Source organism: Oncorhynchus mykiss, chromosome 6 (genome assembly GCF_057628025.1).
Source record: "Oncorhynchus mykiss isolate SJ-2025 chromosome 6, ASM5762802v1, whole genome shotgun sequence".
Lineage (NCBI taxonomy): Eukaryota > Metazoa > Chordata > Actinopteri > Salmoniformes > Salmonidae > Oncorhynchus > Oncorhynchus mykiss.
The window spans coordinates 53,500,982-53,520,028 of record NC_143027.1 but is presented as its reverse complement, the minus strand read 5'-3'; the positions used below and the strand labels follow the sequence as shown (position 1 = coordinate 53,520,028).

The 19,047-nt window shown below is 42.4% G+C and overlaps 1 protein-coding gene across 1 annotated transcript in view; it reads right to left on the bottom strand.

The window, feature by feature from the left end:
* Nucleotides 1-19,047, bottom strand: part of LOC110526153 (protein kinase C-binding protein NELL1) — a 408,096-nt gene that overhangs the window by 208,691 nt on the left and 180,358 nt on the right. The window contains exons 11-12 of the mRNA XM_021606800.3: nt 17,163-17,262; nt 9,451-9,579 (exon numbers count right to left, since the gene is read on the bottom strand). Of these exons, the coding sequence (XP_021462475.3) occupies nt 9,451-9,579; nt 17,163-17,262 (229 nt within the window). The remainder of the gene's footprint in view (nt 1-9,450; nt 9,580-17,162; nt 17,263-19,047) is intronic.

Genomic DNA, 19,047 nt, shown 5'->3' with positions numbered 1-19,047 from the left:
TGTAATGGTCTGCCTACCCATGTGAGAGATGCAGACTCGGTCTCAACCTTTAAGTCTTTATTGAAGACTCATCTCTTCAGTAGGTCCTGTGATTGAGTGTAGTCTGGCCCAGGAGTGTGAAGTTGAACGGGAAGGCACTGGAGCAATGAACCGCCCTTGCTGTCTCTGCCTGGCCGGTTCCCCTCTCTCCTCTGGGATTCTCTGTCTCAAACCCTATTATAGGGGCTGAGTCACTGGCTTACTGGTGCTCTTCAATGCCATCCCTAGGAGGGGTGCATCACTTGAGTAGGTCGAGTCACTGACGTGGTCTTCCTGTCCGGGTTGGCGCCCCCCCCTTGGGTTGTGCCGTGGCGGAGATCTTTGTGGGCTATACTCTGCCTTGACTCAGGATGCTAAGTTGGTGGTTGAAGGTATCCCTCTACTGGTGTGGTGGCTGTGCTTTGGCAAAGTGGGTGGGGTTATATCCTGCCTGTTTGGCCCTGTCCGGGGGTATCATCGCGACCTCTCCTGTCTCAGCCTCCGGTATTTATGCTGCAGTAGTTTGTGTCGGGTGATAGGGTCTGTTATGTCTGGACTATTTCTCCTGTCTTATCCGGTGTCCTGTGTGAATGTAAGTATGCTCTCTCTAATTCTCACCCTCTTTCTCTCTCTCGAAGGACCTGAGCCCTAGGACCATGCCTCAGGACTACCTAGCCGGATGACTCCTTGAGTTCCCCAGTCAACCTGGCCGTGCTGCTGCTCCAGTTTCAACTGTTCTGCCTGCGGCTATGGAACCCTGACCTGTTCACTGGACATGCTACCTGTCCCAGATCTGCTGTTTTCAACTTTCTAGAGAGAGCAGGAGCGGTAGAGACATTCTGAATGATCGGCTATGAAAAGCCAACTGACATTTACTCCTGAGGTGCTGTTGCACCCTCTACAACCACTGTGATTATTATTATTTGACCCTGCTGGTCATCTTTGAACATCTTGGCCATGTTCTGTTATAATCACCACCCGGCACAGCCAGAAGAGGACTGGCCACCCCTCATAGCCTGGTTCCTCTCTAGGTTTATTCCTAGGTTCTGGCCTTTCTAGGGAGTTTTTCCTAGCCATTGCTTCTACATCTGCATTGACTGATGTTTGGGGTTTTAGGCTGGGTTTCATAGAACTCAATACGTCCAAGGAAAGGCCAAGGTCTCTCATACTCCTGAATCCATGACAACTAAAACAGCCTAGAGACTATTATACCCAGAATCCAACTCAACTGTCCCTTAGTGCCCTGCTGTACAGTGTCCTCACATACCCACTGAAGTAGTCCTGGCTGGGTCCTACCCACAATCCCTGGAACTGTTGTAGCCAATAAGCCAAAGGAGGCTGGTGGACAGACATTTCAGAGGACGGGCTCATCGTAATGGTTGGAATAATGCTTGGAATGTAAACCATGTGCTTGAGACCTTGCCGTCTATTCCATTCTAGCCATTATGATTACATCCACCTATATCTCTGCCCACCAGCCACCTCTGCAATAAGGCCCTGAGTGTCTTCTTACCCATTAGCTTTACTCTGTTGATCCTACAGCTATTGTTTGCAGTAATCATGTGCCTATGAACCAGAGTTAGACTATTAGCACTGAGAAAGTGTGCAGCTCCACTGTGTGCAGTTCACTGTACACTATCAGCTCCAATATAAATAACATGAGCAAGCCTACTTCTGATAAGCTTCACAATAAAGCATTAAAAACAATCAATTAACCTATAAAACTGATATAAATAGCTCATATTAACCTTTTCACACTTACCAAAAAACAGGTGTGATTGTTCTACAGTGGTCACTGTAGCGTAAAATCAAACCGGTCTGATTAGAACGCTTGATTAGAACGTTTATTTAGAACGTCCAGTTTCGATTGACGCAACAATCAGCATTTGAGCTGACCACACAGTTTTTTCACAGAAACATTTTACACAAACACAGTCCTTACATAGTTATGTCCAGAATGTAACCTGTTTATTTTTGGAAGCAATTTTCAGACATTCACAGAATTAGCTATAGCTTAACACAATCATCCAAACCGGAAAATCTAGGCTACATTTGTTCTAGCGCTAACCGAGGAAAGATTGATGTAACATAAGTGGTCATGTTTTTATAACTCTCGGCTGACAGAAACTACTATATGAATAAGCTAATAGCAATTAAAATGTATAATTAATCACATCACGGGTGAGCTCACAATTGACCAAAATAATTGAGTAAAACACTTTCCATAAATCGAAAGTAATTCGACGATGGGTAGATTGTGCACGCCGCCATGTTTTTTTTCTCTCGCATCAACCAAAGATAATAAGAGTAAATCAGATTAGTTTGTTCTATAGTATGCATGTTGAAGGGAGTGTGTCATCTACCATCGTTCACATCATTCACTTACGGAAGTTTACTTGAAAAATGAGTGAACCCTCACTCACCTCATTTTGTTACATCAACTTTGGTCCAGAAAGCATTGTATGTCAACAAATATACCTCCACACATAGCTGGAATTAGCTCAGCTCATCATAATCAGTACAACCTTCAAAAGTGTATTTTACACACATATGTGTCCATGACATTCTATGCAATAATCGGAATTGCATGATTGTAACCAGTACTTAAAAACGTAAATAAAACAGTAAATTATTAAAAACTTATCACACAAAACATGTTCTGTATTGATACAAGTGGCGCGTGCAGGCAGTCAATCACGTAACCTCTCACTTCAGCTCTGAACCATTCACTGTTGTTGTATATGTACTTAGCGAATGAGCTAAGCTGTAGCATTAGCAATGTCTTCCAAAAGGAGACAACTCACAATTGCGGAAATTCTGGAGATTTTGATCAATTCTGACAATGAGTCTCAGTATGAAAGTCAGGAATCAGATTCCGACAGTGACAGTGAGGAGCTGCCCCCAATCTTGTAGCCATTAAGAACCCTGAATCTGAGGACCCCTTGTCCACTGATGAAGTCTCAGGTCCCTTTGAAGATGCTGGTGGTGATGTAGGCAGACCAACAGTGGATGCAGTACAGGAGTTCTGTGGTAGCTTGAAGGCCGCCAGTCATTTTACCTCTACTGGCACTGCTGTTTGCTTTGCTGAGTTCCAGTCTGGAGTGCAAAGCACCGTCCCATTTCCCTCTGAGGCAGAGTTCTTCAAGCTGTTTCTGACAGAGGAGCTGGTGGGAGACATAGTAGAGGAGACCAATCACTATGCCTTGGAGCTACAAGAGAAGAGAGAGCCAGGAGTGAGGGGGAAACTCGCTAAATGCGTGACAACCACAGTTTGTGAAATGTATACCTTCCTGGTGACAGTCCTTCACAATCCCATACGCCTCACTGCATGACATTTTCCCTGCAAAGTCCCTCAACCTGCTGCTCAAGGTAGTCACACACAGAGGCACTGCAAAGTCTGCCTGTCTGGCACCATTAGATGGAAGCAGAGGAGGAGGAGGTTGACAAAGTACACGTGTTTGGCTTGTGACACACCTCTATGTGTTTCACCATGCTTTGAGGAATATCACATGCTCAAGCACTATTGAGCACATCTGCAGCAATTACTGACTGATTGTCCTTTCAGTTAACTTGACAGATGACCTGCCATGATACCATGCCTTTAGAGCTGGGGGGTGGAAATGCAGTTGTTGTTCAGTCACTGCATGAATATTATATAGGGGATAAGCAAATTGCTTTTAATTTCCTCTAATAAAACACGTTTTTGATGTTATTGTTCAACCATCACGAATACTTAATAAAATAGATGACTATTACATATTGGCCTATGTGTTTTCTTGCTGTGTTTTCATCCAGTACAACTGTTAAGGAGTGTATGTTAGCATACAAAAGCTGTCCTCATTCTTCAGCTCCAAAGATGTCCAGCTCCAGTTATGATATTGGCAAATACTGTTTGTGTTTGTGGTTTCTGAAAGTAACGAGTAAAGAGGAATTATTAGTAATTAGAATACAATATCAGGATATAGCAATTAAACAAAATTACAAAGAAGTAACATAATAACACTGCCATAAAAATAATGTATTGAATTGACAAAATCACAAATGAGTTATAACAGTAAGAAACAGTAACTGTTGAGCGCCACAAGGGCAGGGCAGAACAGAGCTATGCTAAATAGGCCAAATGAAAACAAACCATGGTCATAAGGCCAGGGTGGCATCAAAATACCACACAAGCTAATACTTCTCTGAGGCAATTAGCCTTGTTTTACAGAGCTAATAGAAGTATGCAGTTAGCTACCTAAACATTGAGTATAACACCATAAAGGTTATTTGAAATTAGTAAATTTACCTCGCGTGTAGTCGGTTATAAGGAATTCACGCAATATATTATACTCCATACATACAGTGAGCTACAGTAGAAACGATATAACACGACATACAGAAACTATTATAACATAATAAAGGCACTTACTTTGATATAAACACACACATTTCCAAAGTTATTATCATGTAGTAATGAAAACAACAATGAATGTGATGCGGGCACCAGACGGAAAATGTGAACATGTGTGTGCAGGTCCTGTTTTGACTGGAGACGCGCAAATTTCTGCAGACTTGATTTGCAGAAACAATTGGGAAGTGCTTGGGGAAGTTTGTCCGGGTCAGTAATGCTTAAAAAATAAATTGTCCGCAAAAGTGAAATGGCCTACTTTTATGTGAATTAATGAGGAGGCGGAACACACCTCAATTCAAACTGTTGTTAGAAAATAAAGACTTGTGAGAAAATAATTTGAAATTAACAAATTGAAACAGTCTATAAATAAAAACAGTCAACGTGCCTTGTTTTGAGGGTCGGTGCGGATTAACTGTCCTGTTGCGTAACAATTACATTTTGTAACAGTGACTGCATTCTGACATCACTTGCATAAAACAACTCGCGTTGGGCGACCGTTAGAGATATTTTATAACTCACGTATGAAATGCTTGACATAAATAGCCTAAGAAACAAGGTTCATGAAGTCAATAACTTGCTTGAAACAGATGACATTCATATTCTGGCTAGCTCTGAACCTCACTTTGATAATACCTTTGATGATACAGTGGTAGCAATACATGGTTATAACATCTACCGAAAAGACAGAAATGCCAAATCGGGACAGTATTATGGTCCATATTCAGAACCACATTCCTGTAAAGCTTAGAGAGGATCTCAAGTGAAATACTGTTGAAGTAATATGGCTACAGGTTCATCTGCCTCACCTCCAGTCAGTATTTATTTATTTTTAATTCACCTTTATTTAACCAGGTAGGCCAGTTGAGAGCAAGTTCTCATTTACAACTGCCACCTGGCCAAGATAAAGCAAAGCAGTGCGACACAAACAACAACACAGAGTTACACATGGAATAAACAAACATACAGTCAATAACACAATTGAAAAGTCTATAAACAGTGTGTGCAAATGTAGTAAGATTAGGGAGGTAAAAGCAATAAATAGGCCATAGTGGCGAAATAATTACAATTTAGCAATTAATCACTGGGGTGATAGATTTGCAGGAGATGAATGTGCAAGGAGAGATACTGGGGTAAGAAGCAGAAAAACAATAACAGTATGGGGATGAGGGAGTTGGATGAGCTACAGTATTTACAGATGGCTATGCACAGGTGCAGTGATCTGACAGCTGGTGCTTAAAGTTAGAGAGGGAGCTATGAGTCTCCAACTTCAGTGATTTTTGCAATTCATTCCAGTCATTGGCAGCAGAGAACTGGAAGGAAAGGCGGCCAAAGGAAGAATTGGCTTTGGGGGTGACCAGTGAAATATACCTGCTGGAGCGTGTGCTACGGGTGGGTACTGCTATGGTGAACAGTGAGCTAAGATAAGGCGGGGCTTTACCTAGCAAAGACTTATAGATGACCCGGAGCCAGTGGGTTTGGCGACGAATATGAAGTGAGGGCCAGCCAACGAGAGCATACAGGTCGCAGTGGTGGGCAGTATATGGGGCTTTGGTGACAAAACATATGGCACTGTGATAGACTGCATCCAATTTGCTGAGTAGGGTGTTGGAGGCTATTTCATAAATGACATAGCCGAAGTCAAAGATCGGTAGGATAGTCAGTTTTATGAGGTTATGTTTGGCAGCATGTGTGCCAAACAGCTCGTTTGGATGTGTGTTAACACAGTGTCCAAAGAAGGGCCAGAAGTATACAAAATGGTGTCGTCTGAGTAGAGGTGGATCAGAGAATCCCCAGCAAATAGGGCGACAGGCCTGAGAATTGAACACTGTGGCATCCCCACAGAGACTGCCAGAGGTCCGGACAACAGGCCCTCCAATTTGACACACTGAACTCTGTCAGAGAAGTAGTTGGTGAACCAGGCGAGGCAGTCATTTGAGGAACCAAGGCTGTTGATTCTGCCGATAAGAATGTGGTGGTTGACAGAGTCAAAAGCCTAACGTGTGAAATGCTTGATAATGTACAGTTGAAGATGGAAGTTTAAATACACCTTTTCCAAATACATTTAAACAACATTTTTCACAATTCCTGACATTTAATCCTAGTAAAAAAATCCCTGTTGAAGGTCAATTAGGATCACCATCACTTTATTTTAAGAATGTGAAATGTCAGAATAATAGTAGAGAGAATGATTTATTTCAACTTTGGTGTAAAATACTTGTATGTTTGAGGAATTTTAATTATGGGATTTCTGTTGTACCAGAGAGGTTAATCACATTTTTGGAAACCTGAGTTCAATTTCACAAGCCACACCCAGGCCTGATTACTGCCAGACCTGTTGAATCAAGAAATCACTTAAATAGAATCTGTCTGACAAGTAGGCCAAAAGATCTCAAAAAAGCAAGACATCATGCCGCGGTCCAAAGAAATTCAGGAACAGATGAGAAACAAAGTAATTGACATATATCAGTCTGGAAAGGGTTTCAAAGCCATTTCTAAATCTTTGGGACTCCAGCGAACCACGATGAGAGCAATTATCCACAAATGGATAACATTTGGAACAGTGGTGTACCTTTCTAGGAGTGGCCAGCCTACCAAAATTACCCCAAGAGCGCAGCGGCGACTCATCCAAGAGGTCACAAAAGAACCCACAACAACATCTAAAGAACTGCAGGCCTCACTTGCCTCAGTTACGGTCAGTGTTCATGACTCAACCATAAGAAAGGGACTGGGCAAAAATGGCATCCATAGCAGAGTTCCAATGTGAAAAACCACAGCTGACCTAAAAGGACATAAAGGCTCATCTCCCTTTTGTTAAAAAACATAATGATGATCCCCAAGACTTTGGGGGAAGTATTCTGTGGACTGACGAGACAAAAGTTGAACTTTTTGGAAGGTGTGCGTGCGTCCCGTTACATCTGGCGTAAAAGTAACACAGCATTTCAGAAAAAGAACATCATACCAACAGTCAAATATGGTGGTGGTAGTGTGATGGTCTGGGGCTGCTTTGCTGCGTCAGGACCTGTACAACTTTATGTGATTGATGGAACCATGAATTCTGCTCTGTACCAAAAAATCCTGAACTAGAGTGTCCGTTCAGTTCTTGACCTCAAGCTGAAGCGCACTTAGGTTCTGCAGCAGGACAAGGATCCAAAACACATCAGCAAGTCCACCTCTGAATGGCTTAAAAAAAACTAAATGAAGGTTTTGGAGTGGCCTAGTCAAAGTCCGGACTTTGATTGAGATGCTGTGGCGTGACCTTAAAAAGGCGGTTCATGCTCGAAAACCCACCAATGTGGCTGAATTAAAACAATTCCGAAAAGAAGAGTGGGCCAAAATTCCTCCACAGTGATGTGAAAGACTCATTGCCAGTTATTGCAAACGCTTGATTGCAGTTGTTGCTGCTGAGGGTGGCACAACCAGTTATTAGGTTTAGGGGGCAATTCATTTTTACCCTTAATAAATAAAATCATAATTTAAAAACTACATTTACTTATCTTTGTGTAATATTTAAATTTGTTTGATGATCTGAAACATTTAAGTGTGACGAATGTGCAAAAAAATAAGAAATCAGGAAGGGGGTAAATACTTTTTCACAGCACTGTATGTATGCGGAGTACTCAACACTATACACATCAGCTACTACAGCTACTGAAATGACTGCAACACTTAAAGAGCTGCAGTGAGTTTCAGAATGGATGGCAAGGACTAAGTTATTGCTAAATATTTCAAAAACTAAAAGCCTTGTATTTGAGACAAATCATTCACTAAACCCTAAACCTCAACTAAATTGTGTAATGAATAATGTGGAAAATTAGCTCTTTGAGGTGAATAAACTGCTTGGAGTAACCCTGGACTGTAAACTGTCATGGTCAAAACATTGATAAAACAGTAGCTAAGATGGCGAGAAGTCTGCCTATAATAAAGCGCTTCTTAACAAAATCAACAAGGCAGGTCCAACAGGCCTTAGTTTTGTCACACCTGGACTACAGTTCGGTAGTGTGGTCAGGTGCCACAAAGAAGGACTATTGGCTCAGAACAGGGCAGCACATCTGGCCCTTAAAAGTACAATGGGAGCTAACATTAATTATATGCATGTCAATCACTCATGCCTCTAAGTGGAGGAGAGATTGACTTCATCACTACTGGTTTTTGTAAGAAGTGTTGACAAGCTGAATGTACCGAGCTAGCACACAGCTCGGACACCCATGCACACCCCACAAGGCATAACACCAGAGGTCTCTTCACAGTCCCCAAGTCCAGAACAGACTATGGGAGGCGCACGGTACTACATAGAGCCATGACTACATGGAACTCTATTCCACATCAGGTAACTGATTGAAGCAGTAGAATCAGATAAAAAAAACAGGTAACAATACACCTTATGGAACAGCAGGGACTGTGAAGAGACACACACAAAGGTACTTACACACACATGCACACACAAGCGCTAGCACACACACTCTCTACACACATACATTGTAATATTGTTGTATGGTGGTATTATACATGTTGTATTGTAGCTATGTAGTGGTGTATTCATGTTATATGATGAACTGCTTTATATTTCGTTTTATGTAATGTAAGTGCCTTAATGTTTTTGGACCTCAGGAAGAGTAGCTGCTGCCTTAAATACAAATACATGTTGTTTCTGAAATGTCCTGCTAAAGCCAGAGGTAGTTGAAAATCTCGTTAGCCAAGCTCTCTCTCTCAGGAATCTACTGTATGGAATGGGCCAGGCATCTCACATACCAACATATCCACTCAACCATAGAGATAATATAATTCAATATAATTCAGGAATCTAGGTACAGATCTAGGATCAGCTTCCCCTCCCACAACCTTAACCATTAGTGGGGGAAATGCTAAACTGATCCAAGATCAGCATGCAGGGGCAACTTCACTCTTCTCCTTGTCCTCTTTGCAATAAAGAAATACATCTTCCACATACACAAAACAAGCTCTAAGTCTACACGTCATATACCCAGCTAGTTCAGAGTCTTCTACCCAAAGACCCAGTCAAATAGTTCACAGCTGCCTACCTTCACAGTATGTGGAGTCCCCATGGATGGAGGCAAAGCCGCTCTTGCACTCACACTCAGCTCTGGTATTCCGGTTTTTACACTCCGAATTTTCCCCACAAATGAGTCCCTCTGCGCAGAAGTCGTAGCCTGGGAGAGAGGGGGACAAACTTCTGACTCAATAGTCTGGGTTTGACTGAGATCACACAGGGTGCTGACAGTGGGGTTGGGCGAAGTGGTGAGGTAGAAAATGAGCCATTCCTGGAAAAAGCTTGTAACCCAAAATCAAATTTTCAGGAATTGGAGAATTATAACACAAACTCAAAGTTCACAAAACTATAGTACCAAGAGAATAGAATGTGGCATGGAAACGCTATGATTTTGTGCAATGCTTTGAGTTTGTAGCTTTCCCCAGACAAACACACATATACAATAAATAATCTACAGGAAAAATGCCTGCTGATAAGAGCGAGTGTAATCCATTAAACATGTGCACACAGACAGACAGCCAATCTACCAGACAACCAGACAGACAGACTGATGACTGACAGACACAGACAGGCAGGCAGGCAGACACAGGCCTGCATGTACAGTAGACGACTCAGTCGTCTCCTCTCTTGATCTGAACCCATCTATCCCTTCATTCCCAGTAATGAGTAGTGCCAGTCCAACTCTCTGTGAAAACCCCCCTCTGAACCTCAGTGCTTAGGGATCTATTAGAATTCTACATTCTCTCTATCTGTCTCTCTGTTGTTCTCTTTCAGTGCATTCTAGACGGTTGTTTGTAGTTGAGAGGCTTATGGATGGCTCTGTCCTTACTTATAACAGAGCAAAACTATGTTATGCATAGCATGGAGGGATAGGGCCCCCCTCTGCTTCCAGGGGGTTTCCAGTGGAGTTGTGACGGGAGTAACATTTTGGGGGTGTACCTGGGCTCAGAGAGGTGGGTCAGGAAGGACTGACAGGGGCTGTCACAGGCAGTGGTGTCAAGACTGGCCAGGTGGCTTCTGTCCCAAGTAGGGGGAGGGTGCTGATAATCAACAACCGGGTGGCATTCTTCCTGTGGCATGAACTGTCTGTGGCATAACCCCCCCCCCATGTCTGTCTACGATGGAGGACAGGGCCTGGTAGAACTGGAGAACAGGGTGGCTGCATTACAACTAAAGGTGGCACAGAGACTGCTGTACCATACTGATGTCGGCTGGAGGGAACCAGAATGCATGCTGATAGATTAGGGTTGGACCGGCAGCTGTTCCTCATGAGGCTGGAGAGGCTGAGTACAGCAGGTCTCTCTGATTTTTACTCTGCAGTGCTGAGGGCCTGGCAGCGGCTAAGGACCACACGAGAAGGCGGTCTGTAGCCTGGGCTGTGGGTGTGGGAGGAGCCTATCTTCCACAATCTAGAAATCCTTTTGAGATCGGTTCAATCGGCCACCCTGCAGAAGCGACTGATGGCAGCGGGTTTACTGGGTAACTTCGGCTGTGGAGGGGTTTAAAGCCTTGCAATACCTGGCACAACATACAGGACTAACATACTGTATATTAGGCTGCTGGAAGAAATTCCTGGGGGAGGTCCAGGAGGCAATGTCTGAGCCGGAAAGGGGGGTGTTGGAGCAGCCAAAGGGGGAGGGGCCACAATGTTTCCACCACTGCAGATGACAGCAAAGACAGGAAACTGGCAAGGGGGTATGGAGGACTTGTTACATTTTAACACTCCAAGTCCTCTACAACCTCTGCATTAAAGTGAGGAACATTAGGAGCCTAACAGGAGTGAAGGCACATCAGTGGTAGGGGATATGTGTGGCGAAGAGTGTGGTGCGTTTTAGATGGAGAGGCTCTACAAACTCCCAGTACCAAAGATATCAGGGGACCTCCGGTGGAGGGTTCTACATGGAGACCTGGCCACTAATAGCTGGTTGGCATTGGGCGACCTGGGAGTCGGACAGGGTTGTCCTTTCTGTGTCATGAGTGAAACTGTGCATCGCGTTTTCTGTGTGAGCCAAGTTAATGGAATTAATGTATCTGTTGGAATGTCTGTGTGAGAGGTAGGGGGTGGAGTTTACTGTTGGGATGTTTATAAATGGAGTACAGGTATTTGAATAAGGAAAAGGCCAAATGTGTGTTTGAATTTTTGTTTGCTCAGGCAAAGTTGGTTATTTGGCTAACAAGGGGGAACAGGGTCAAAGGTGGGGGGATAACAGCCCCTCTACTATTATTTAATGGGATGTTCTCTGCGCGCCTTAGAGTGGAATTTGAGATCTATAAAATGATAAAAAGTGTGGAGATGTTCCAGGAGATATGGTGTGTTGGTGAGGCCGTCTGTATAGCTGGGGAAGATGGGTTGGTTATACGGTTGTTGAAGTGGTGAGGTTTTGGTTATTGTGATGTATGTTGTTGTTTTGTATCAAGGAATAGAGGGCAAGGTGATACAGTGGGGAGAACAAGTATTTGATAACCTGCAAAATCGGCAGTGTTTCCTACTTACAAAGCATGTAGAGGTCTGTAATTTTGATCATAGGTACACTTCAACTGTGAGAGACGGAATCTAAAACAAAAATCCAGAAAATCCCATTGCATGATTTTTAAGTAATTAATTTGCATTTTATTGCATGACATAAGTATTTGATCACCTACCAACCAGTAACAATTCCGGCTCTCATCTTTTTCTTTAAGAAGCCCTCCTGTTCTCCGCTCATTACCTGTATTAACTGCACCTGTTTGAACTCGTTACATGTATAAAAGACACCTGTCCACACACTCAAAGACTCCAACCTCTCTACAATGGTCAAGACCAGAAAGCTGTGTAAGGGCATAAGTGATAAAATTGTAGACCTGCACAAGGCTGGGATGGGCTACAGGGCAATAGGCAAGCAGCTTGGTGAGAAGGCAACAACTGTTGGCGCAATTATTAGAAAATGGAAGAAGTTCAAGATGACGGTCAATGACCCTTGGTCTGGGGCTCCATGCAATATCTCACCTCGTGGGGCATCAATGATCATGAGGAAAGTGAGGGATCAGCCCAGAACTACATGGCAGGACCTGGTCAATGACCTGAAGAGAGCTGGGACCACAGTCTCAAAGAAAACCATTAGTAACACACTACGCCGTCATGGATTAAAATTCTGCAGCGCACGCAAGGTCCCCCTGCTCAAGCCAGCGCATGTCCAGGCCCATCTGAAGTTTGCCAATGACCATCTGGATGATCCAGAGGAGGAATGGGAGAATGTCATGTGGTCTGATGAGACAAAAATAGAGCTTTTTGGTCTAATCTCCACTAGCCGTGTTTGGAGGAAGAAGAATGACGAGTACAATCCCAAGAACACCATCCCAACCGTGAAGCATGGAGGTGGAAACATAATTCTTTGGGGATGCTTTTCTGCAAAGGGGACAGGACGACTGCACCGTATTGAGGGGAGGATGGAGGGGACCATGTATCGCGAGATCTTGGCCAACAACCTCCTTCCCTCAGAAAGAGCATTGAAGATGGGTCATGGCTGGGTCTTCCAGCATGACAACGACCGGAAACGCACAGCCAGGGCAACTAATGATTGGCTCCGTAAGAAGCATCTCAAGGTCCTGGAGTGGCCTAGCCAGTCTCCAGACCTGAACCCAATATAAAGCTGAAAGTCCGTATCGCCCAGCGACAGCCCCGAAACCTGAAGGATCTGGAGAAGGTCTGTATGGAGGAGTGGGCCAAAATCCCTGCTGCAGTGTGTGCAAACCTGGTCAAGAACTACAGCAAACGTATGATCTCTGTAATTGCAAACAAAGATTTCTATGCCAAATATTAAGTTCTGCTTTTCTGATGTATCAAATACTTATGTCATGCAATAAAATGCAAATTAATTACTTAAAAATCATACAATGTGATTTTCTGGATTTTTGTTTTAGATTCCGTCTCTCACAGTTGTGTGTTGAAGTGTACCTATGATCAAAATTACAGACCTCTACATGCTTTGTAAGTAGGAAAACCTGCAAAATCAGCAGTGTATCAAATACTTGTTCTCCCCACTGCATATATTTTTGAAAGGGGGGGTGGGGGGGATGGGGCGGGGGTGGTTTGAGGTTTTAATTAAATGAGTATGTATCATTAAAGAAAGATAAATAGTCTCTCTCTCTTTCCCTATCTGACATGTTTTTCTCTCTTTATCCCTCCTTTTCCTTCTCTGTAATCTCTCTTTCTCGCTCTGTACATAATCTCTGTCTCTGACATTTCTCTCTCTTGCCCTCTGTCTTTCTTTCTCTGTCATATTCTCTCTTTCTCTACCTCCCTCCCTCCCTCTTTCTCAGAAGAGGTCTTACATGTACAAAGAATCAGAACGTCAGAGGTGGAAGTTTGGCTGATGCCATGAGGGAGATAGAAAGGAAATGCACTTGCAGGCCTACAGTGGTTCTTCAGGTAAAACATGTGTCATATGGTAGCACACCTTGCGGGCTGTCGCAGAATTCCATGGCACGTTATTTAGTTGTCAGCCATTGTTGCCATTGTTGCCATTGATGCTAGTTAGTGTTAGTTTGAGCACCAGAGGGCATCTTTGAGAAGCATTTGACAGTCTTCAATATTGGCTGTACTAGAGAATTTAAAATATTTTTTGTAAGAACATAGTATATGGGATTGATTTTAAGAAACTTAGCTTAAATAATTTGATTAATATTATGGTGTTTCTATTCCAAGAAAAATTACAAATTAAACGGTCAGAAAATATGGTGCTGCACAACTTGACCGGTCGGGAGTAGGCTACAGCACTAAGAGAATAACATAAATGCAACAATGTCACAAATAATTGAACACACACAATTCTTAAAACTCTACTGCTTTAATATTTAATAATTTCTGCCCTCCAAATTCATACTCATTATATAAATAGGCCCATGTGCACCTTGATATTGGGGGTGCGCCATGTGGCCTAATGGAGAAAGGGTGTGTGCCAGAATTCACCGTTTGCTACGGTTGTTTTCTGTCCCTGTTTTTAGAAGGAGAGAAATCAAAAGCCCACCGCCTGGCCAAACCCTCCTCTAACCCGGAAGACGCTGGGCCAATTGTGTGTCGCCTCATGGGTGTCCCAGTCGCGGCCAGGACGGGTATCGAACTAGCATCTGTAGCATTGCAGTGTCTTAGACCACTGCGCCACTCAGGAGGCCCCATCGACAAAGTGTTTAATGCTGATTATTGCCTTGCACAAAGTATCAAAATACTACTTAAACAGAACTTTTAAAGAATTTAATTTAAATGTTCATTTTATTTTTTGATCACAAAACAATGAGAAAATATGTAAAATAGATAATTGATAAAATGTTAATTATATATAGCAGCCCGTGTCGGCCCGAGCCCAATCATCATCAAGAGATATGCTGGACCCTATGTCAGAGAGGTGTTTTTGGGACCACATCGTGTCTGTTGTTCTGCTAATAGCCCTTGTGAAAACATGTTTTCAAAAGGCCTCCAGGGCTGACAGAGAAGTTCCTTACTTTTCCCCCGTTCCACTTGTCTCTTCCATTTATTCCCATAGTAATTTGTGATGGTTTGCATTGCAAATGCGGGCATAAACTGGGTCAAGACGCCAACAGAGTAAGTAGACCTTTATGTAAAGGTAAAATAAAATGAATAAACCTACAACACTTAACAGCACATTACTCAACACTAGTAAGACTCATGTCGCCTACAGTAGGCCTACAGTATATCCCCATAAATGTTTTTCAATGACGTGACTCTCCGTCAATAATTTCATTTTGAGGATTGGAGGATTCTAAATGAATATCCAAGGGCAATTTTTGTGAGGGCAAACTTGATCTGTGAGAATATCTAAGGGGCTTTTATCTAATTGTAAATAATAATAATAATAAATCGCTTTGTTTAAAAAAGAACAAAATTTTAGATTATTTTATTTTCAAATAACCTAAAGTGGGCCATTCTTGAACATGGGGTGAGACATTCTTACTAATTTGTAAATAAAGCCAGTTTGTTATTTAGAATGATTTATTTCTGTTTTTTGCGGGAGAGAAACAAAAATCCCACTGTGCCTATTTTTTGGACAAGGACATCCAGGCCGGCCAAACCCTCCCTTAACCCGGGCGACACTGGGCCAATTGTGCGTCGCCTCATTGGTCTCCCGGTTGCAGCTGGCACGGGTATCGAACCAGCATCTGTAGGGTACCATACTAAACCACAAATGACCTCTAAATCTCACAGCATAATCAAAAAAAAAATTGTTGAGCAACCACTGTACAGCGTGCACACACATCACCCAATCCCAGTACAATGGAAGAGGTAGAATAAGCCGATTTAATGACTATCCAATATATCCAATATAAAAGGCCTCGTCCAAGGAGATAATGGCAGGTTATGAGTGGGAGATGTACTGAAAGGGAAAATACTCTCCTCTGCACTGCATTGATGTTTGACTGAATGGCCAAATACATAGACCAAATGATAAGGCTTGGATTAACTAATTAGAATTTGTTCAGGTGAAATTGACCATATTAATCTCCAAGGTGGGCATATTTTTTCCACATATCTCTCATTCACAGTAGTTTCACAGTCACCTATCTCTAACGGTTTGTGTGTATTCAATCTATTTTCAAAATTACCCATGGATGTCCTTTCGCTGCCAAAATGGTAGAAATTATACAGACCATTCTGCTCCGAACTTCAACCATCAACGGATGAAACATTCATGTAGGACGTAAAGAGACAAATATGGCCATTTGAGTAACCCTGTTCCCTACATAGTTCACTACTTTTGACCAGAGCCGTACGGGCCCTGGTAAAAAGTTGTGGACTATACAGTATAAGTGCACTATATAGGGAATATGGTGCCATTTGGGACACATAACTGGCTCCACTCGAACAAGCATCAAGCTGGGATTGGCTGTTATCTTCTCCATGCTCTCATGATTGGTGCCAGGGCCTTTTAACCTCTCTTGGGTAGGGGGCAGTATTTTCACTTCCGGATGAAAAGCGTGCCCAAAGTAAACTGCCTGTTACTCAGGCCCAGAAGCTAGGATATGCATATAATTGGTAGATTTGGATAGAAAATACTCTAAAGTTTATTAGTAACGTTTGGGATTCATTTTGTATGCATTTTGATGGAGGGAAACTGGGTGGATTTATCACTGAAGCGCACCAGCTAAACTGAGTTTTTATGGATATAATGAAGGTCATTATCGAACAAAATGACCATTTGTGATGTATCTGAGACCTTTTGGAGTGCCAACAGAAGAAGATCAAAGGAAAGGCATTTATTATATCGCTATTTCTGACGTTCGTGGTGCACCTGCCTGGTTGAAATATGTTTTTCATGCTTTTGTATGCGGGGTGCTGTCCTCAGATAATCGCATAGGGTGTTCTTTCGCAGTAAAGCCTTTTTGAAATCTGACACAGCGGCTGGATTAACAAGAAGTTAAGCTTTATTTTGATGTATTACACTTGTGATTTTATGAAAGTGAAATATTTATAATTCTGCAGTTTGAATTTCGCTCTCTGCAATTTCACCAGATGTTGGCCAGGTGTGACGCTACCACCACACTTGCCCATAAGAAGTTAATCACTGGGATGGTCCAATGGAAGACAAAGGGTATTAAGGGTGGGACCCGTGGTAGACAACAATGAGGAATGATTCATACTCAGTACATGTTGGGCAGCAGAAGATGATGGCTCAGCCAATGAGATACTGCAAGGGGAGAGGGAATGAGGGCTGAACCAATAGCAAGCAACTTTATATTTGAAGGACCAACCTTTGCAGATGTTACAGCACCTGTTGTCAGGTAGGATCTGTTCCTTGAGGGTGCAGTTGAGCTCTGGACAGTTCTCTGTCACTCTCACCATCATCCCGTTCTGCAAAAACAAACCAAATACACACATTGAAGCAAATAAATGCAATACAACTTTATTAACAATAAATTAGAATTAGCATGTTAGCGATAGGTTGTTTCCAATAATTACATGATGTCAACAAATTATGGACTTTCGTAGCATATGGAAAAGCACAGATGCAAAAGAGAAACAGACCCATTTTGAATATGACAAGGTCAAAACTTGATTTTTTTCATATTAAATGTACAGTGTTATACTGTATGAAAGTTGGTTGTTTGAGTAAATTAATGTGCTTGCATCCTTGTAGCAGAAGGATAATTACATTTTAGACTGATCCTCAACACTTGCAAAAACAGAAACAAACTACAGAATATAGGCACAATACCCACAACATGAATGTAAATGCATTGAGACAGGGATATACACAGATCCACAAAGAAAGGGAGAGAACACAGACTCTTGCCTCTATAAAACGGTCTTCCTCATCCAGCAATGGGTTTTCGAAATAAATAGCTACAAATACAGTTACACGCCAATCTGTCTCAGTTTCCGCTCCTCCGGTCCCTGTGTGCCTCTCAAAGTGTGAGGCATTGCTTCGACCCCTTATATAACTCTCTCTTTCAAAGTTATTTCAAAGTCACCCCCTTCCAGGTGCGACACCAAATGGATTTGTGTCCCAAATGGCACAATATTCCCTATATAGTGCACTACTTTTGACTAGAGCCCTATTGCCCCTGGTGAAAAGTAGTGTACAATTTTTTATATTTTATTGATTCCGGATCTCGATTAGATGCTGCAAACGCAGCAGCTACTCTTCCTGTGGTCCAATCACAATTACATACAATAAAACAATACACAACACAACACACTATTACACACTACTCTACCATAACATACAGTAACTACAAAACAAAATCAATAATACAGCAAAATAACAATTTAAAATGTATGTGCATGTGTGGTAGCATGTGTTTGAGAATGCAGTGTGTGTGCCTGTGTGTGTTTGTCTCATCACAGTCTGTGCTGTACTGATTTTACTGCTTGACTGAGTTACATGATGTGAGCGATTGTCCTGGCTCGCATTCGGAGTTCCAATTCATCCAAAAGGTGTTCAATGGGTTTGAGGTCAGAGCTCTGTGCAGGCCGGTCAAGTTCTTCCACACCAATCCCAACAAACATTTCTCTATGGACCTCACATTGTGTACAGGGGGCATCGTCATGTTGAAACAGGAAAGGGCCTTCCACAAACTGTGTCACAAAGATGGAAGCTGCCGAAAATGCAGTGTTTCTTTGTCAAACGGTTTTGTTATATTTCAGTCTTCTGAGATGTACAGTTGAAGTCGGAAGTTTACATACACCATAGCCAAATACACAGTTTTTCACAATTCCTGACATTTAATTTTAGTAAAAATTCCCTATCTTAGGTCAGTAAGGATCACCACTTTATTTTAAGGATGTGAAATGTCAGAATAATAGTAGAGAGAATGATTTTTCAGCTTTAATTTCTTTCATCACATTCCCAGTGGGTCAGAAGTTTACATACACTCAATTAGTATTTGGTATCATTGCCTTTAAATTGTTTAACTTAGGTCAAATGTTACATTTTCTATAGGTTTGAGGTCAGGGCTTGTGATGGCCACTCCAATACCACTCCAATACCTTGACTTTGTTGTCCTTAAGCCATTTTGCCACAACCTTGGAAGTATGCTTGGAGTCATTGTCCATTTGGAGACCCATTTGCGACCAAGCTTTAACTTCTGATGTCTTGAGATCTTGCATCAATATATCCACAACATTTTCCATGAT